The sequence below is a fragment of the Aristolochia californica genome, unplaced genomic scaffold (genome assembly GCF_029961685.1).
Source record: "Aristolochia californica isolate CCGP_79_NKW_82.1479 unplaced genomic scaffold, dmAriCali1.0.hap1 SCAF_14, whole genome shotgun sequence".
In the NCBI taxonomy this organism is placed as follows: domain Eukaryota; kingdom Viridiplantae; phylum Streptophyta; class Magnoliopsida; order Piperales; family Aristolochiaceae; genus Aristolochia; species Aristolochia californica.
This window is the reverse complement of record NW_027181815.1, coordinates 7221696-7242452: the sequence shown is the minus strand read 5'-3', so window position 1 is coordinate 7242452 and position 20757 is coordinate 7221696. Positions and strand designations below refer to the sequence as shown.

The window sequence follows — 20757 nt, the reverse complement described above, 5'->3', positions numbered from 1 at the left end:
GAGACCGAGAGGAGGAGAGTGCAAGGGAGAGACCCAAAAACAAAAAAAATTGACGACGGTTCGAAGCGCGGCACTCGTTTCATCTGAATGATTCACAATATACTGTAGAAACCAGATTCCTAAAATTAAACCACGGAGGTGATTTTCGGATTTATCTTATTCATTTACATGACTTGAACGCTGGTGCTTCACTAGGGGGGTTAGTCCCCCAAATGGATTTTTGAAGTTCATGTCCAACATGAAGATCATGTCAGTCATGTACATGAAGATCATCTTCGTACTTGGTGTTAATGTTGACGACTTTATGTGCACTGGAAAACAGTTTCCAATGTTAGTGTCCCAATATGAGAAAAACATAAAAAAACAAGAGAATCCTTAAACCTTTACAGTACACTTAATTAAAAAATAATCCTTAAACCCCAAATTAGGTAAAACAACCATTATTACTACACAAATAAGTTATTTAATGTATAATTAAATATATTAATATATGTATTAATTGAATTAGATATTTTATTGTGCATTAATATGATAATTACATGAACCAATGAAATATGCACATGATTAATTACAAATAATAAATAAATAACAAAAACGAAAGTAATACGTGGAGTTATTAATTTATTAATAATATATGATATACTTTAACCTAAAAATAAATAATTTATGAGAAAAAATTGATATAATCATAACTTTAACACACTATATATTTGTACATAATATATTTTATGTATTATTAATTAATAATATATTATCGCAAAATTTTAAACCATTTGTTTAATTAACTATAGCAATCGGATAATTATGCCAAAATAATTTATCAAATATTTATTTTAACAATATTTTAATTATGACTATTAAATCACTATTTTAATATAGTAAAATAAATATATTAAATAAATAAATATAATTATTTTATAAATAAAAATAATTATTTTTATGACGATAGTTTAATTTTTCCTAACTTAGGAAAAATTAAACCATCGTCGTCTTCCTCAGCGGTGAGCCAGCGAGCAACGGCGACGGTGGCACTCCGACGGTACGCCGAGAGAGAGAAGAGAGGGAGGCCGAGAAGCTCTGCAATAGATGTTCATCCTCCCGTGCTCTGTGACAGAGGTCGAGAGGGAAAGGAGAGGGAGGATGGCCGATGGGGGGGAGGGGAGGAGAAGAAGAGAGGAACGTCGAGAGAGAAGAGAAGTCGTCGCCGAGGGAGGAAGGCCTCCCTCTCGACCTCCGTCGCAGAGCCTCTCGGTTTCCCATACTCTACAATGGAGGTCGAGAGGGAGAGGTCATAGAGAGGGAGACCGGAGAGGGACGGTGGAGACGAGAAAGAGATCAGAGAGCTCGGGGTTTAGGGAGACGACAAAGGGGGCTGCGGGAATGAGAGAGGGGTGCGGGAACGAAAATGGCAGAAATGAGCGAGAGGGTGTGCAGGAACGAAATGGCAAAAATGAGCGAGAGGGTGTGCAGGAACGAAATGGCAAAAATGAGCGAGAGGGTGTGCAGGAACGAAATGGCAGTAATGAGCGAGAGGGTGTCCGGTAGAGAGAGCCTCGCACTCGTTTCCTGTATATGATTCTCAAAATCGGGCAGAAAACACTTTCTACCATTTACTTTTGGGACATGATCTCTTAAGGGGGGGTTAGTGCACATGACTCAGGACATGATCTTCATGCGCATTACGCAGGTCATGTCCTGATGTCGTTAGGGAGCGTCCAAATTCATGTCATGTACATGAATATACATGAATCAAGAGTTCATGTCTCAAGAGTAACGGGCGGAAAGTGCTTTCCGCCCGATTTTGAGAATCATCTACATGACTCTCGCGCGGGGCTGTCTCTCGGGGCTCTCTCTGCCATTGCATTCCCGCAACCATCTCTCTTTCTCTGCTCCCTCTCTCGTCTCCTTTCCCGCAGCCCTCTCTCGTCTCCGTTCCCGCAGCCCTCTCTCGTCTTCGTTCCCGCGGCCCTCTCTCGTCTCCGCAACCCTCTCTCGTCTCCATTCCCGCAGCCCTCTCTCATTCTCTGCTCCCTCTCTCATTTCCGCAGCCCTCTCTCATTCCCGCAGAGCACGGGAGGTCGAGCATTTGCAGAGCTTCTCGGCCTCCCTCTCTTTTCCCTCTCGGTGTACTGTTGGAGCACCGCCTCTGTCGGCATTGCCCGCCGCCGTTGCCGGCCGTTACCTTTACCTAGCCGTCCCCGTCGCCATCGCCCCGCTGGCTCGCTGCTGAGGAAGACGAAGATGTTTAATTTTTCCTAAGTTAGGAAAAATTAAACTATCTTCATAAAAATTATTAATTTATAATTTTTATTTATAAAATAATTTATTTTTATTTTACAATTACTATATTAAAATAGTGATTTAATAGTTATAATTAAAATATTTTTAAAATAAATATTTGATAAATTATTTTGGCATAATTATCCGATTGTTATAGTTAATTAAACCAATGGTTTTAAATTTTGTGATAATATATTATTAATTAATAATACATAAAATATATTATGTACAAATATATAGTGTGTTAAAGTTATGATTAGATCAATTTTTTCTCTTAAATTATTCATTTTTAGGTTAAAATATATCATATGTTATTAATAAATTAATAAATTAATAACTTAATGTATTACTTTTGTTTTTTTATTTATAATGTTATTTATTTATTATTTGTAATTAATCATATACGTATTTCATTGGCTCATGTAATTACCATATTAATGTACAATAAAATATCTAATTCAATTAATAAATATATTAGTATATTTAATTATACATTCAATAACTTATTCGTGTAGTAATAATAGTTGTTTTACCTAATTTGGGTTTTAAGGATTATGTTGTAATTAAGTGCACTGTAAAAGTTTAAAAATTCTCTTGTTTTTTATGTTTTTCTCATGTTGGGGCACTAACACTGGAAACTGTTTTCTAGTGCACATGAAGTCGTCAACACTAACACAAATTCTGACCTGATCTTCATGTACATGACATGACATGATCTTCATGTTGGACATGACTTGATCTTCAAGAATCCACTTTGGGACACTAACTCCCCCTAAGTTATGGATGATCATGTACATAACATGAAGTTTGTCGGTTCTTAACAACTTCAGGGCATGGACTGAATAATATACATGAAGATATGTCCTGAGTCATGTTGATTAACCCCCCCTAACTATATAAGAAACTACACTGAATAATATGGCTGAAGTATCTCGTGCATAAACTCCACCGAAATCCTCCCGGGTCTCTCGTCAGCTCACCGACTCTTGAACCCTCGCTGATGCCTCGTGATTGCCTCATCTTTGAGGAAACAGACGGAGACGATGTAAAAAGAGTGGCGTGATGCATATAAACACAAAACATTGTTGACGAATGACGTCTCTCTAACCCCAACGAAGACACAAAACGCCACTCGCGTCTCCAGTAATTAAATCCTTTTTTTGTGGGCATTGGTCTACCCTCCGACGACGACCGGGCGTTTTCCTCTCTCTTCCCTCCTCGGTCTTTCGGTCTTCCGGATCGAAGAGGCGAAAAGAAAGAACGCGAGAAAAAAAAAAAAAAACAGCCATGGACGGAAAGACTTCCGTCGAATACCTTCTCCATGAACTGGATCAGAGCGCTGTTAGCAATGGAGGCGCCAATTCTCATGGCTGGCAGAAAGTCACGTACTCGAAGCGACAGCGGAAGAATGCCAGGGCTGCTGCCGATCCTGATCATGAGAGTGTCCGGGCTGATGGAGCTCTCGATAAGCCTAATGTTTTCCGGTCCTTGGAGCAGCAAGCCGAGGAGCGCCGTCGCCGTGTCCTAGAAGCACAGAGGGCTGCCGATGAGTCTGCTGCTATCCCCAGACCCAGGGTTGCTCCCGCATCCGACGAGGACAGCGATGCTGAAATTGCGCCGGCTAATGGTGCCAATGAAGTTGAATCGAAGAAGACGAAAGCCAAGAAGCCTAGAAAACCTAAGGTTACAGTCGCTGAAGCCGCTTCCAAGATCGACGCGTCTGATCTCGCTGCTTATCTTATGGAAATTTCTGTAAGTTCGAAAGTTTCGGTTTTTATGCTGTAATCTTATTTAACTTGGTCGCGCGGTTGATTTTCTAATGAAATTGAATGCATACAGGGGATGGGGAGGGACAGATTTCTACTTTTTGTGCTAATTTACGGATTTTTTTATTGTATATTTTTACTATTTCCTTCTGTGATGTAGAGCTCGTACGAGGGTAATCAGGATATACAATTGATGAGGTTCGCTGATTATTTTGCCCGGGCGTTTTCTTCGGTTAGTGCGGCACAGTTTCCATGGACGAAAATGTTCAAGGAGTCTCCTATGGCGAAGATCGCCGATGTGAGTGTGCAATTTTTTTTTTAATTATTATTCTCTGGAGATTAGTAGAATTTTTATTATTTGGCGGCAAAGGCTTTGGAGAAAAGGGCTTCCATTTCTTCAATCCCTCTATATAACATCCTCATGGTCATGGTGATCCAGTTAGTAACCTTTAACATCCCTTTTTTTTAAAAAAAAAAAAAACTCTTTTTTGTCCATTTCCCATTTATAAATGAAAAATTGCTTTAAGAACTGTGTTTTCTCTTGGTTTCTGTCATTTGTAAGCTCTTAATTGCTGGAAAGTCTCTATAGCTTATCAATTATGCCAAATTAATTTTTCAAAACAAAAAGAAGCTCATCTGTGTGTCAGCATTTTGTGGGCAGCTTAGTGTTTTAAATTTCTCCTTGCTCCTACTTAGCTGAATGATTGGTTTGTCGGCTTAGATCTCACCATACTAACCTGTTTTGTTAGTCCTCATTTTTGTTTGTTATGCACTTATCATAACAAACTTATCTTCTTAATGGATTTTTCGCGTAATCATCAATCCCTATACCTTCTTCAACTGGTTTCGTATAATTATCCATGATGTTTTTAGTTGTTTTTGAGTTCATGTTGTCTTGTGAAAGTACTCATTTCACCGTTCTTTGACTGTTACATATTTGTATGTTCTTGCAATCTGTGTTTTTGAGTTTTTCTAGCTGTATGCTATGAGTTGATTGATCAATTTCGTCTTGCAGACACCTCTATGTTACATCTCTGAAGCTGTTTACAGGACCTCGGCTGATTGGATCAGCCAACATTCTGTGGAAGCCCTTGGTTCCTTTGCTTTGTGGGCATTGAATAGCATCCTCGATGACTTGGCCAATCAGCTAGGAACCCATAAGGGATCCAAAAAGTCAATTCAACATGTTTCATCAAAGGCTCAGGTAAGTCCCATACTGGTTATGTTCTTTTGGGTGCATGTTTGCTATACTCTTAGTTTCTTCTATACCAAAAAATAGAAATTCTGAAATAATCTAGCAATGTCATGGTTTTCTTCTTTGGTTCCTTATAAGTGGGAGTGACAAAAACCTGAATCTCTTTTTCTTTGCAAACATTTATGTTATTTGTACTATGCAAAGAGAAGAATAAGGGAATTTACTGGTACTTGAGGTATTTTTTCCTTTGTCTATAAGCAGCTTCAATGGGCTTTAGTTTTTACTTTCCCATTTCCTGGTTTGAGCAATAACTTTGTTCTGGAACTCCAGGTAGCTATTTTTGTGGTTCTAGCAATTGTATTACGCCGGAAACCAGATGTTTTGGTCAACCAGTTGCCCATACTGAGGGAGAATCCTAATTATCTAGGACAAGATAAGCTTCCAGTTATTATATGGATGATTGCTCAGGTAAAGTTGATTCATTTCTGTGTGGACATATGATACTCATTCTGTCTGCTATTAAATTCTGTTTAGCATTTATCTGAAAAGTTACCCTTTATAGGCTTCCCAAGGGGACCTGGTTGTTGGAATGTATGCCTGGATACATAATCTCTTCCCCAAGATAGGCAGCAAAGCAGATTGTAATCCACAGTCAAGGGACTTGATATTGCAGCTGGTGGAAAGGTGAGCATGCATGTCTGGATACACCTTGTGTATCTTTGTTGTCCCTTGTTTTTTCTTTTGTGTATAAATAGGTTTGCTGCTGATGCTCTTACATTTTTCTGCAACAGAATCTTGTCAGCACCAAAAGCACGACCTATTCTATTGAATGGTGCAGTACGCAAGGGTGACCGGTTGGTCCCACCTTCTGCACTGGACCTGTTAATGCGAGCTACTTTCCCTGCAACGTCGGCTCGTCTCAAGGTTGGGCAACTAATCTCTAGTTTCATTATGCCTTTCAAATGCAAAGTGGAGAATATGAATTTAAGGAGGTCGCTTTCATTTTGATTTGGCATAGGCTACCGAAAGGTTTGAGGCAGTATATCCCATTTTAAAAGAGGTGGCTCTAGCAGGTTCTCCTGGAACCAAAGCTATGAAACAACTCTCTAGCCAGCTTTTCCCTATCACCATTAAGGCAATAAGTGAAAGTAAGTTCAACAGTGATGTCATTTTTATTTACTAGAGAAAAGAAGTTGTATCTCAATAGAATATGAGATTAATGTTTATGTTGCAGACATCCCTGAACTGTCAAAAGAAGCTTCAGATATTTTCTTCTGGTGTTTGAGTCAAAATGTTGAATGTTACAAGCAGTGGGTGAGTGATTATACCAGTTATTTGTCCAGTTTATCATTTGAATGTCCTGTCCTCAATTGGCATCATGTGGGGAGGTTTTTATTTATTTTTTATTCTAATCAATTGAAACAGGAAAAACTATATCTGGACAATATAGAAGTAAGTGTCCAAGTATTGCAGAAATTATCTGATGAGTGGAAGCAACATGCTGTCAAACTCTCTCCTCTTGACACTTTGAGGCAGACGGTCAGAGTTTTCAGGCAGAAGGTAACCTTCTTTTTTCTCTTGGATGAAAGAAAAACATTTGTCCTATGTGTTTGAGGCGATGGGCGTTTTCGGCCTACCCTCCGAAATCTATTTGCATCACAAAATGCTAGTTGAACCGACAAAACTACTTAATCATGATGGTGGACATATACCTATTTTCATGTGAGTGGAACTAAAAGTTCATTTTTGCCCTTTTCTGTCATCTATAATTTTGTATACACCTATTCTCCAAAAAAAAAAAAAGAATTTGTTGACACCATTTTCAAAGGAGAATAAAAGGATTTCATGACATGCTTACTGTGATGTTCTGGGGAAATGGTAGAAGTTTAACAAGTGATATAAATTTTGTGTTGTCTTTGCATATGATTATTTTTATGTACTACTATTTTATGTGCAATTGTACACTGCACAATCAAATGCATGATTTAGTTAATCTTCATAAACAGGTGTGACATTCTAGAATAACAAGATTTTTTTATCTTCTATCTAACATATATTGTAAGTATTTTATGCCTAGTTATTTTCTATATTTGTATTTGACTGTCAACCTCTATCTGGAAGAGCATCAAAATTAATTTGTTGGTTTCATTATACTCTCATTTTTGTACTATCATGTTGTTTATACTCTCTTCAGCTTGGGCTTCTACTCTGCAATATTTTCATCTTTTGATTTATCTACACAATATGAAGAGATTAAGGTTGATCAGAATTGAGTTCTGATCAATGTTGTCATCCAACCAGTTTTTGATATGTCTAGTCTGAAGTCAACTGAGCCCATTTATGCTAATCATCGTGGCAAAAAGGTTCTGCAGATATCAGTTTCCTCTGTTAAGTTTAGGGCGAGATTATATCCCATCTGAAAATAATACTCTGTTCAACGTTGAATTTGGCCGTATGAGTTTTTAAAACGGGAAATGTTTGTATCATATTGACTATGGATTCTGCAACAGAATGAGCAGGCCTTAGACGATGGTGCGGAAGTCAACTGCAGAGCCTCCATTAAGGAAGCAGACAAGTATTGTAAAGTGATAATGGGGAGGGCAGCACGTGGGTTTATCTGCATGAAGAGCGGGTTGTTTGTACTTACAGTTGCCATTGCTGCTGGTGCTCTCTTAGCATCTCCAAAATTGGAATCATGGGATTGGAAGAAACTTTATGCAGTGTTTGCTTCTCCTCAATCCTTCTAATCTTAGTTAGAACTACAGCAGTCATCACTGATTGTGGCTCTAGAAGAGAAGTTGACAACTATTAGGCTTTGCTCTTTCGTGTGGTCGAGTGCATGCAAGAAGCAGCTTTACCAAAGTGGCAGAGGAAAAAGGTTAAAATTAGCAAGTGGATATATTCCTTGGGAAGAGTTCAAATTAAACTGAGAAATGTTAAAGGGGCCAATAAACAGTTAAAGAGGAGGGTGTGCGTGCCTTCTTATGCGTTTTTACAAGGTAGCATCTGATAGTAAGATTAGTTTTGGGTCTTGTTCGTCCTGTTTTGTTCTATTGAAAAAGATAGGCTACTTCAGCTGTTATTTCTTCTGTTTCTGATATTAAGTCTCAGGAAAAAAGTTGGGTTTGTAACAAAAACTTCCATCATCAGGCACCATGCTTCCATGCCGGTGTGTTTGGATTTAAATGCTCGCCAAATTCAGGGGTGGAATGATTCAGTTTCAATAAAAGGATAGGAATTAAGAGCATGAAATTGTTAATGATTTCAAAACGATGGTTGATTGGTTCTGGTTGCTGTGTTCGTGATTAGGACCCTGCTGCGTCTCCATAAATGATCCAAAATTCGTGATTTTTGTTCCACGATCAGTCCATTCCGAGATCTTATTTCTGCTGAGATTTTCATGGTCTAGTGGGTTCTGCCATGATCAGTTAACATGTGTAGGCATGTTGCGTCCAGACTGTTTTAGCAGGAACGTTCGAACACCATAAAAAATCACCGAAAAACTCGATTTTCAACTGCTACTCCATGTGACTGCGAGGTGTAACTGAGCAGGCTATGTAAAGTTCTAAATTTAACAAAGAAATGAAAGCTTCCAACTTGCATGGCTACAGAGCACGAAGAGAAACAGCAGTAGCGATTCGTAACATTCTTGTGCATGGAAAAACCTGCTTCAGATGTCGCAAACTTCTGAATAAAACTAAAACGTTGTCAAATGAAATACTAGCACTGTTGGTAAATAGAAGAAATCTCAGCGTTATAAAAACTAGCCATTTGAGTATAAAAGAGACCTTTTGTCCTCCAGGGAAAATAATATTTAAAAATTTCTCCTTGAACTGATGGTAGCAATTGTAGGTCGCTTGTAAAATTTAGATACCTATTGAGGCTAAACCAAATATTAAAAGTTCATTTCCTCATGCGTTGGAACGACAGCTTCTGATATTGCAACTTGGGTGGCCAAGTAGTCTTTTGAGTTTGAGATCTTGGTCAATCAATATAGTTCATCAGTCTTTCCTCTGATGCTAGTTGAAGTCCAATCTTGTTCGATCAATTGATTTTCTAATAAAAAGCTGCTTGGCAGAGTAGTGGGCTACTATTTGGGCAGGTGATCTACATTAGATTATAAATAATGGTCGAAAAGGTTAATTGGTAAGCTAATGGTCAAGAGGTTATGGTAATTTATTGGTTGGTTAAATTAACTAATTGATGGACAAGTCAGTTTAATGGGTCAACGGCTTAAGAAGTTCTTGGATTTATGATTAACAGTTTTACAGGCTGTTGAATGTTATTAAGATGCAAGCTTGGTATATCTAAGAGCCTATTTTGAATACATGTTGATGTTAGTTAATATTCTCACAGAGAAACTTAAGAAGAAGCATGTCATTTTCAGTTTTTCTATGATCATGTAGTCCTGTTATCCTCAAATTTATCTGTGCAATTTTGCATGAATTGTGAAGTTTGATGAACTGACGAGGAAATTAATTGATGGGTTTCAAGGTGAACTAGGTGATCCTCTCACATGAGGCAAATAAAGAAATAGTAAGCGTAAACTAGATCAATTCACAAGAATGATCACTCATCTGCTTTAAAAGATCAATGCCAAAAAGCAAGCTCTTATGAGCCAGGTATCCATCTTCTCAGCTTTAATCAGAAGGCGATATGTGAATTCAAGAACCACTTTATCTAACCATATGATAAGGAAACTCCAATCGTCAAACACTTTAGCAATCTGATAGACGTACTAGTCATAAAATTTGTAAAACGCTTTGCCCATATACGGCGAGAATTTAGGGGTGCATTCGAGAAAAAAAACGAAAGAGAAGAAGCAGATACATCTGAAACTACATCAACAATGAATTTTACTCGTTTCTAGTTTTACCAATTTAACAAAAAAATCGTAACAGACTCTTTATGGATAGAGAAAATACAATCGTACACAACACACCCACATTTTATATACCATGATACAAGGATCACCAATTGGTAATTTCAAATCTCATACACTTGTCTATCTACAGCAGCCCGGTGTTTCCAAATGGATTATTCTGATGGGGAGGGGGAGGATTCATAGGGAAGGAGCCAAAACCTGTGGTATCTCCAAATGGATTTGACGGGTTCATCAGCATTATATTACTCGGTGCAAAAGGATTTGATTGCATCGATATTGGTTGGCCATAAGGCTGTTGTTGAGCAAGTGCTGCCATTTGAACCGCTGATGGAGCAGCTATGCCGTTTGATGAAGCAAAAGGATCCTGCATCTCAAATGGGTTATGGGCTGGTATTCCATACATCGGCTGTCTGGATCTGTATGCCCCATCATCATATAAACTATTGAGAGTGAGACTGTCCAACCCACCAGCCTGCCAAAGATATATTATCTATCAATAAAGTGCCATAAGATGCTAACGTATCTAAATATGAAAGGTGCATGAATGGAAGAAGGATGTATTTCTAACACCGGACTCGATACTGATATATTTTTGAGAAACAGAGTAGAGATTTGCTTAACACAAATATAAGGTTCTACTAGATCTTTTTTTTATGCTTTGACATCCCAATAAAATAAGACAGAAAAAAATCGGTCGCCATTAGTTTTCTGATAAAGAAAAAACACAAGAAAACAGAAAAAAAAAAACTTTAAGATAAAATATGGCAGGCACTAACCAATTGCCGCTCAGTTAGAGAGGAGTTATTGTTGCTAGGAGTTTCAACAAGAGCAAGTTCCCATCCAGTAGGATCAAATTCTTTCGCTTGTACTGAACCAGAGACATTGGATGTAACATCTGCCAAGATAAATCCCCCAAAATAGTTAAACGATAAAAGGGTCATAATATTACAACAGTAAGGTCATAAATAGCTAATTTGGAATGTTATAGAAGTTCCTAATACAAAGACACTTACTAGATGGAATGATGGCAAGTGCCAACGCATTGCTTTCTTCTATAGCAGTTGCATTTGGGCTAACAGTATTTAGTCCCTAGACAGAGAAATAAATTAACATAGCTTAGTAATTTACTGACTGATACAGTATATGTGGACATTCAACATGGACTCACCAACAATCCAGTGTCCAAGATGGGAGGAGCAGGTGGAGAAGGAGGGACATCTACAACTGATGGCATTTCTTTTGGTTCTTCCACTGGTGGCTTTTCTTCCTCATGAGGAGGTGAAGGTGTAGCCTCTTCAGGTTTGTAAGTCAAGAGGAGTCTCTCTGGGAGTTCCTAATGCAGAAACAGAAGCTTGATATTATTTCTGTTGTGTAATACTCCAGCAGTCATTTCAAGGGTAAACCATGTAGGAAAAATGGTCTCAGATATAGCAAGCTCAAGCTTGGTTCATAATAACCAATTGCATTAATTTATAAAGGGAGAATCCAGTTCTGTCAAACTTACGTTCAGTAATTTGCTAAAACTAAGGATCTGATCGTTTGGAATTTAAAGCATTCACACTCTAAGGAAGCTTCCAAAACCAACACTAAGAATAGGGCATAACCCAGCTTTGGACCAAACCATATCATTAGCATCTTTTAAAGAAAAATACCACCAACGACACTTAAGACTACCATTAATTTCAGCATGAACATATCTACTACCAAAAATGCAAGGATGTCCATGCCCTCCAGTAAATGTCCTCAAGGAATAAAGACTTAGTCTACAATGATCAGACCTTATAACATTTGCTCACCAACCTTAATAATCTACCAACTCCATAAAGATGCAGACACAATACACAATCAAAGAATGCATTCTTGGTGTAGATATATCGAAACCACACGAGCAAGGAAAGATCTAATAATATACAATGGGTGGAATAGGAATTATAACCCACAAGATTGAAAGGAAGAAAAAGCTCCCATAACTTCAATGCATATACTAACCAATGGCTCTATTGAAACAGAAACCACTCGTGGTGCTTCTCTTATATATTCCTCCATTGTTGCAAGAAATGACTGTGGTGGCTGAAGAAAGGACAGAATACTGGTCAAGTTCAAATTCTAAGTCCTCATTCAAGAGTAAAGAAAACATTAAAGTATGAACACTTTTTCGTTTGAATCCTGAAGTAAAAAAAATCTTTTTTTGAAGAAAAGTGTGCTTATATTTCAGCAAAAGGAATTACAAATCAACAGGGTCCTCCCTTAATAAGTGATTGGACGGAGACCCCATGCTTAGCAAGCTTATCAGCATACGAATTAGCAGATTTTGGGACATAAATCCAAGAACATAAAATTACAAAAGAAATATCCAAAATCTCATTGAAAATATCCCAGTGGCACCAAGGGGGCATAGCAAAGGAGGCACACCAGCCAAACTAAAAGCCTAAAAGCATCTTTACCTCTCTTAATACTGGAAACTGAAAATTCCTGGCAAGTTCCAGGCCTCTGCAAATTTCATAGAAGTCAGAAAGGCTCCTTGCCTGCATATCCATTGCACAAGCATATTGAGTATTTAATGAAGGTTTCAACAGTGGATACTAGCCATAAAAAGTTTTCTCTACAAACATAATCAAGTGACGAGTAAGATACAGTACCTGCTGGCCAGCCCGTTTGTAAATTTCAAGGGCTTTAACAGCTTCATGCCTTGGCATCTCAAAAAACTGAAAGTTAAAAGTTATCAGATATAGAAAGAAAATGTATATCATCATAGAATACCTAAACATAAGCATAAGTATGACAATGCTTACCTTGTCAACAAGATTGATAATGCCATCATTAATAGCACAATAAATTTTAAAGCTTTCCTTCAGTACCTACAGTTTGACTAAAATATTCTGAGCCACTGCTATAGGAATGCCTTAACTGAAGTAAACTAGAAATATTGTATTCACTTATAATATAAACAGTAGCAAAGCAAGTATCAAGCATACCAAAGCTAGAGCATACTGTATGACATAATTTCCAACGGCTGCTCCCTCTGGCTGTGAAGGCAGAACCAATGTAAGTATTCTCAATAGAGAAAGACCAATATATTGGCTTAAAGAATCTGAGGTCAGGAAAGGAGATGAACCATACACGGCACCCATTCAAGCGATACAGAAGCTGCTGGAGAGCAGGCAACTGTTCCAATAGCTCTTCACTTTCCAGATCCCTGGTTCTACTATACCCCTGGAATAAAATAAAAATAATGCAGTAGGACCAAAGGAAAAAATAAAAAATAAAAAATAAGGACCTCCAATTGATTGTGGCCGAACTCAACTACACCTTTTCGTTCCCTTGAGCAGGCTTAGTCAGACGCTCAGCTTCAATGTCATACTTCAGAACTCTAAAGCATTCTAGTCTTTCCTCCAAGAATAACGCATAAGTACGAACCCATGCAGAGCAATCCCAAGCTGGAAAAGAAATGAAGATTAAAATGATTGATAAAATGTTCACTCTGGATGCAAGGAACTGACACAGATATAATGTACACCACCCAAAAAGGAAAGCTGAACAAAAAATGTAAACATGTGGACAAGAAGAGACCTATAGGACTTGAATCGTCTTTGAAATTTGATAATTGTAGTATCCGGCCCCTCTGAGAGAAGTTCTGAAGTTCTTCACGAAAAGTAGGATCCCCCTCCCTCAGGGTCCTATGAATAACTATCAGTGTTTTAAGTGCGACCTGCACAATTATGGCCCCAGAATGAATACTAGAAGCACCAAAAAAAAAGAGATAAAAAGTAATCTCTACCTTAAAACCATAGGAAGAAGTTAATTACTAACTAGTTTTAGGGAAAATTGAGGTTATCATTGTTCAGAAGAAATGACATTTTTCAGTAATATTGCAAGCAATATAAAATACAAGAACTAGGAAAACAGCATGTGAAAACTACCTACAACATATAAGTAGGTTTTATGCAGAATTTGCTCTCTCAGAATCTTCCAGTAATGTAGAAATCAATTTTCCATTTTCTCATTTTCTGGAAAAAGGCATAACAGATAAGTTTACTACACACGTCAATTTAGAAGTCCTTTTTGCCAAAAGCCAATCCAGCAAATGGTAAAGTTAAAATCAATATCAGTACCACACTCCAGAACTATTAATTCAAGCATACCTAAAACAACTTAAGGCAGATATTGTAAAATAGAGAAGCATGTGAAGGAGAATGATGTAGTACACAGAATTCAATTCTAATTGGAAGATTTAGTCCTAAGAAAGTTCTATTTTAGTGATGTTACTTATTTTGACAAGTCTTTAGATGTTTTAGAGTACCTAAAAATAGGTGAATCCATTGTAACTTTGAACAAGTTTGAAAATCAATACAAGTGTTTTCTTTTTGATTGTTGGAGCACCATTGGATATCAACCAATTTCACTAGCCTTCAGATTATTAAATCACCCAATAAATTTAATTTACCTTATAATAGAAATACTTTTAATAGCATACAAATATGAAGTTAAAAAAAAAATTGAAAGAGGACAAGGAAATAGTCTTGATATGGATAACAACCTTTGACCATCAAACTTGACAGAGCAAAATAATCTAATATCAACATCCCTTGTTAAAAGTTTCTTAAAGAGTTTGATGATGCATGCCGTGGGAATGCTTTTCTTTTGTAAAGACCATAATCCTCTTTATGAAATATACCACAAATAAGATATTGTGTATATGAAATAATAAGAGTACATAAGCAAAATCTTTCCAAGGTAAGAAAATTAAATAATAAAGTTAAAACTAATGTTACAATAAAAACATATTCTTAGCCATCAATCCTAGGAGCCTTTTAGGATAAGTTTGGATATTTCACATAGGAGATTAAGATTATTTCAGAATGACAAGTAGGCACACTTTTCTCAAAATCACAAATTGTTGTTGAACTTCTATCCATTCAGCAGCCAGCAAAAATAAATAGAATCATGGCAAATAAAGCTGAACTACTTGGTCAAAAGACAGATTAGTTTAAGGTCAGAATGATTTAGCCTCTAAACCTTTCAGTTGAGATTTGGCTTCTTGAAAATGAATATAAGCAAAACCAAATCAGTTTCATCTAAGACCTTTTGATCATATACAACTCAAGGGAACACTTAGCATGAAATCTGAGTCGATGTGAATTAAACACTTAAAGGACAGGGTGTAACACCAACGGGGACAGAAGCTGCAAAGGTCAAGAAATATACCCACTGAAGTTGGACAAAATAAAATTGTAAATGTTACAAAAAACTTGAGTAAAATTAAAACACATGTAGGGAAGACATGTCAGAATAAACCGACAAAACGAATGATAGTTTCAATGATTGGCGAATTTCAATATGGAGGGAAGAATTTCAGCATCGAAAAAATCATTTTTTTCCTGGAGGAGAGATTGAATAAGATCTATATATGGTTCAAAAGCATCTCCCTAGTAAAGCACAATTCCAACTAAATCAGTAAACGAACTCAAGAACTTAGTTATAGCCGCAGCTAAAGTGACAAGTGCTGAACGAGTTAGACTTTGAGAAAGTGAACAACCAAAACACTAATAAATAAAAGGAACACAAGATCCACCGGATAAGAAACGATCAACTCAATCCAGAAGCAAGGACCTACTAACAAAACCCGCGATCCGAGCACTGCAACAAGGAGAACAATGTAGCAGAAAGATCAAAAGTCCAACAAGGATTAGACACTTGCCGTCCAATTATGCGTCTTGGCAAGCCGGCGTGAAAGGGCGTGTATACAGTAGGCGACATCCGCACGGGGGCGAATCACAGAGGTGGCAGCCAATATTTCTGAAATTTTAAAAAAAATTAAAATCATCAAATATCAAAACAGTTATTCGAGGAAGATCGAGGCAGAAAACGGTACTCACTTCTAAGGTGACGCTCCTTGGGCGGGCACTCGACATGATTCGTGGCCTTAACGATCGCGACATCCACATCCTGTTATTGACATGTTCAGATTTAGTCGTCATTCAAACTTTAGATTGATTCGACAGAAATAGGTAATCGATAGGGTTACCTTGAATTCGCTGTTGACCTTGGCAAGGCCGACTTTTGTGGTATCCTTCAAAGCGCCGTAGGCTTTTCTCCAGGCAGGAAGAGTGCCCATCTGTCCTCCTCGTCCGTGGCCTCTGCAATAGCTTCGCTTCCGATGTGCCCGCTCACTCGCCTTTTACTCTTTTCTCTCTGTCTCCGTCGATCGCTCGATGACGCCTCTCGCCTTTCGGCTTTCGGTTCGGTGGCAAACAGCAGCCTTCAGCCTTTTTTGTTTTTTCTTATTTCCGTAATTTTCTCTTATTTTCTATTTTCCAAAATTCCATTCCCCGCGCGCAATAGGAGCTCCCGTGGAGGACAGGACGAGACAAAAGAGTCCAAGATGCATAACCTAGTGGCCCCACCGTGTTATATATATAATAGGTGGCTCACCTGCCAAGTTGGCAGGCAGTTGTTAAGTCAAAAAATAGTCTTTTACGACCGTCCGATTAATAAATGCTTAGATCTTGGCTGATCGAAGACAGCAACAAGCGACCCATGACCTGTTTTATCTATTTCAGAAATAGAACACCGTTTACAGTCTATCCTTGTGAAGCCTTATTCTCAAACTGGGCAAGCGAGATGATGAATGATTTTGATCCGTTAAATCCGCATGAGGAATATGACCCATCTGCTTATGGATTCAACCTCAAATTGTAACTACTGGGAGTTCTGTGCAGGATCACTTTGGGATCTTTTGAGGAAACTGCACAAAACCAAAAAAACTAGTCATTTATTGGGCACAGAGATGAGAAACTCGAATTAACTCCAGGTCGGCTTACAACAAGCAGACAAGGTGTTTTGAGGTGTGGGAAAAGTTTTCCAAGTCGAATTAATTCTTTGACCAGTGATAATCGCCTCGCCTGAAAACTGCCCATTTGATGGGACTCCAGCCAACGCTCAGGATTTTTCACCTGCAGCCGCTCTCGTTGTCTTCTCCAAAGATGGTCTGGATAACTCTGTCGGGGACTCAAATTCAATGCTGTTAAACTGAAGTCTGACATCGAAGACGCTCAGCTGCCAATTGAATAACCTCCGTTTAGATAATCTCATAAACAAGAAATAGTAGACAAAAAATCATTCTCGAGGATTTTCTTATGCAGCTGGAAGAAGGGTCTTAACGAATACATTCTTTTTGAACAATTTAGAGCCTATTCTTAGTGTTTAAGAATGGGAGAACCAATTACTCCAACAGCATGGATTAATTTAAATGGTTGAAGAGCTTCAGTCTCTGTGATGACGAGTCCTGGTCGATCTTGATGAATCGATGGCAATGATGAATGGAAAAAAACGGAGAGGACTGCGACAATTTGTTCTGCTCTGTATGCTGGTTTTCTTTTCTTTTTTGCCTTTTCTTAATTAACCTTTTCCTTTACCCTTTGGCGAAAGTTAATTTTTAAATTAAAATCATTGATAGTTAGATATCACACGAAGACCTTTCGATTATGAAGCACATCCAAGAAGGCCATAAGGCGAGAGGTGGCTCTGCTACTTGCTTCTTCTCCCATCACTCTTTCTTTCAATTCCTTGACTCCCCTCTGCATGTCTCCACCTCCCTCCATCAGTCTCCTCACACCTTCCTCCACGTCGTGCTGAGTCCCGCCGCTTACCTCTTCTCCAATTCCCCAAACCTTGACGATATACCGGCAGTTCACGAACTGATCGCCTGATACAGGGTAGCACAAAAGCCGCTTCTCAGCCTGTATCGCTTCCAGAGTGGAGTTCCAGCCGCAGTGCGTGAGGAAACAACCGACCGCCTCGTGGGCAAGCACTTCCTTCTGCGGGGCCCAGTCGATTATCATACCTCGGTCTTTCACTCGATCCAGGTACCCAGTGGGAAGTCCGGCTCGCCATACTGGGGCCAGTGCCCAGAGGAATGGCCTCCGCGTCGCTTCCAGGCCCAAGGCCAGTTGTTTGATTTTCTCATCCCCGATGGGCTTCACCCAGCTGCCGAAGGAGACGTAGATGACGGACGAGCAGGTGCGCTCATTCAGCCACTCTAAGCAGCTTCTGTCTTCCTCCCACAAGGTGAGACTAGTCTTGGATTGCCTGGTCAAAGGTCCTACTCGGAAGATGAGCGGGTGGTGGTGCAAGGTGGATGCGTCATCGTCTTCGGCAACTGCGGGCCCTTCGGGAAATGAGTTGACAAGGAGCCACTTAACCGATCTGGATCGATGGAGTGTCTGCAACCAGAAGGCGAATCTCGATTTCCTTGAGGCTGGATTTCCCACTAGCCATGGCAAGTCTTGAGGGCTCAGCATGGGTTGACCTGGAAGGAAACGTACCCGCCCTTTATGAAGAGGAGTTCCTGCCAACAGAAACCCAAACAATAGACATTCATCAAGTTTCCTATGACGTCAGAACCACTATTAGCAGATCAAACAGAACCCATCAAATTTTTGCCAGATCAGTTCAACACTCCAGTTTGGTTTTGTAAAAATGGTGGAAATACGGACTAAACCGGTTTTTGATTCCCCAAGATCGAGGCGGATATTTCTTCGACTCTTTGTCATCTAGAACAGAGATGATGAGGAATGGAAATTTGAAAAGCGAGGAAGCTTGGACTCTGTCCAAGTCCAAATCATAAAGAAGGATGAACAGAATACTAGGAAGAAACAGAACAAAACCCGAGGTGCTAAGATTATTCTATCGCGTAAAAGAATTAAAAAACTATACCGTTTTCCGATACGAGCCCAATCCGGATGAGGTCGGGAATGGCTCGTATGAGGTGGTACGTCGCAGACATGGCAGGCCAAAACCCGGCAGCCGGGATCCCGCAACGCCGAGCGACGTCAATCGCCCATGAAGTTAACAAGTCGACAACCACGCAGACGACCTGACCCTCGTCTCCATGGGTGAGAAGCACGTCCTCGAAATGGCTCGGCATGCGGTGCTCCATGGCGTAACCGATCGTGAAGAAGTCTTTTGAGTCATCTGGCCCAAGTCCGGACGGCAGGGAGACAAAGACGAGCCCAAGAGAAGCAGCACCAGTTTTGGAGACGACATGGTCGTAGATAAAATCCGGCAGGACAACCAGGGGTTGAAGACCGTAATCATGGAAGCTCGAGGCTAACTGAAACAAAGGGGTTAAGTGCCCTTGTGCAGGGTAAGGCACCAAAATGATCTTCGGCCTGCCTTCGTACTTCATCACTTCTCTTGCTTCAGCTCTCAAAGGACATGAACTAGTAAGCGGAACCAATGCGTCGCCTTCCTTTTCCCACTTGAAAGTTCTCGAGTCTCTGTTACAATCTATAAGCAGACTTACGTGCTCGAGTGCCTTTAATGCGACAAAGAGAAAGGATAATTTTTTTGCACGTTCCCAATCCAATCGCTGGCCGATGTCGATCATAATTCATAACCCGTAAGATATCTGAGACGTGGCTCACGCGAGGGACAGCCACTCTTCGCTCACTCGTTATCCGGACTTCAATCAATGTGGGACCGATGAAAACTCCCACGAGGAAAACGACATGAAATCAGGAATTCCAATTTCCCACGAGTCTCATTTCCCGGGGCCCAGAGCGTGCGTCGCACTGATGACGCTTTTGAGGTCCGAAAAGTCCTACGAGATAGGAACAAGAATTGGTGCATGTGGACTCAGTCGACAATACAAGGGGTTGAAATAATGGCCAGGTCACCTTTTGCAAGCAATTAATGTAAGCTACCTCACCTATTTGGCTTGCTCTGGCCCGGTTGCAAGTCTGGTCGACATAACATTATTATTTTTTTATTACAGGAGTGGGATTAGGGCCAAAAGTAGATGTCGGCGCTCGTGTAGCAGTTCGTCTAGGTGAAACTTCGTTCAATTTCCCCTTTTTACTTCTCCAGAGGGAGCGACCACTCACATGGGTGTACCATCAGAAACTGAAGACATCGAATTCGCTTGCTGTCTTTTCTTCTTTTCAGTTTGTTTTTTCTTGGCACCGCCGCACACCCACGATTAGTAACGTCTGCAGCGGTCATATCTTACCTCTTTAAGAGAAGAGGCCTTCCCCAGGAAAAGAGTCTGCACCACCTTCAACTACTAATACAATGAAAATCCAAGGATATTCTTACAGTAAATTGAATCAGATTCAGGTAGGTAACAGTGACATCTGTCGCCACTGCAATCTAATAACCAGTTCAGGTTTTTGTCCGTCAGAAGAACATTTTAGCTTGGTGAAGAACTCGGTAAATGTGGAATTTCATCTTCCATAACGGAGTACGAGCTGTCATCCAGCTTTTTGTCCTCATATTGTTCCTGCAACTTTCCTCTGTGAACTGCAATGAGCAACGATTCATTTATTTTAATATACCGTATTTACTGCAATTTATTGTCGTTAAGATTGAGAGCCAGCTCCTGCAATTCCCGGCTCGACCGAGAGCGCTGCAAGGAAACTTGCTTAGACAGGGAGACCTAGCACAAGGGCGCTGTAGTAAAAGTCTAAGTCTATCAGACCAAACAGTTAATAATTAAAAAGCCAGTATCAAGTCCACTGGGCTCTCACTAAAACTTGCACTGGGTATTTGCAGCATCTAATGCTACAGTCGAATCAACTCTTCAACCGTATTTTTAAGTGAAGCTGTTTACACGGCTTATAATCTGTTGTGTA

At 39.5% G+C, this 20757-nt stretch overlaps 3 protein-coding genes across 3 annotated transcripts; 1 reads left to right on the top strand and 2 right to left on the bottom strand.

Annotated features, from left to right (window-relative positions):
• The first annotated feature begins 3290 nt into the window (after positions 1 to 3290).
• Positions 3291 to 8341, top strand: LOC137950543 (uncharacterized). The gene is made up of 10 exons (XM_068797075.1): positions 3291 to 4032; positions 4207 to 4344; positions 5062 to 5250; positions 5572 to 5709; positions 5804 to 5925; positions 6033 to 6165; positions 6260 to 6389; positions 6476 to 6555; positions 6667 to 6801; positions 7752 to 8341. Exons 1-10 carry the CDS (start codon positions 3568 to 3570, stop codon positions 7986 to 7988), a joined length of 1767 nt encoding a protein of 588 aa, XP_068653176.1. The 5' UTR covers positions 3291 to 3567; the 3' UTR covers positions 7989 to 8341.
• A 1739-nt stretch (positions 8342 to 10080) lies between these two features.
• LOC137949623 (putative clathrin assembly protein At2g01600) lies at positions 10081 to 16489 on the bottom strand. Its single transcript, XM_068795729.1, has 15 exons — positions 16152 to 16489; positions 16003 to 16072; positions 15825 to 15922; positions 13697 to 13835; positions 13436 to 13563; positions 13247 to 13339; positions 13102 to 13152; positions 12919 to 12984; positions 12766 to 12831; positions 12571 to 12651; positions 12116 to 12196; positions 11295 to 11459; positions 11140 to 11215; positions 10903 to 11021; positions 10081 to 10598 (listed from the first exon to the last, which is right to left on the bottom strand). The coding sequence occupies exons 1-15, from the start codon at positions 16239 to 16241 to the stop codon at positions 10251 to 10253; spliced, it is 1671 nt and encodes a 556-aa protein (XP_068651830.1). The 5' UTR covers positions 16242 to 16489; the 3' UTR covers positions 10081 to 10250.
• Positions 16490 to 17549: 1060 nt separating this feature from the next.
• LOC137950820 (UDP-glycosyltransferase 82A1-like) lies at positions 17550 to 19372 on the bottom strand. Its single transcript, XM_068797445.1, has 2 exons — positions 18842 to 19372; positions 17550 to 18473 (listed from the first exon to the last, which is right to left on the bottom strand). The coding sequence occupies exons 1-2, from the start codon at positions 19311 to 19313 to the stop codon at positions 17590 to 17592; spliced, it is 1356 nt and encodes a 451-aa protein (XP_068653546.1). The 5' UTR covers positions 19314 to 19372; the 3' UTR covers positions 17550 to 17589.
• Positions 19373 to 20757: the final 1385 nt, after the last annotated feature.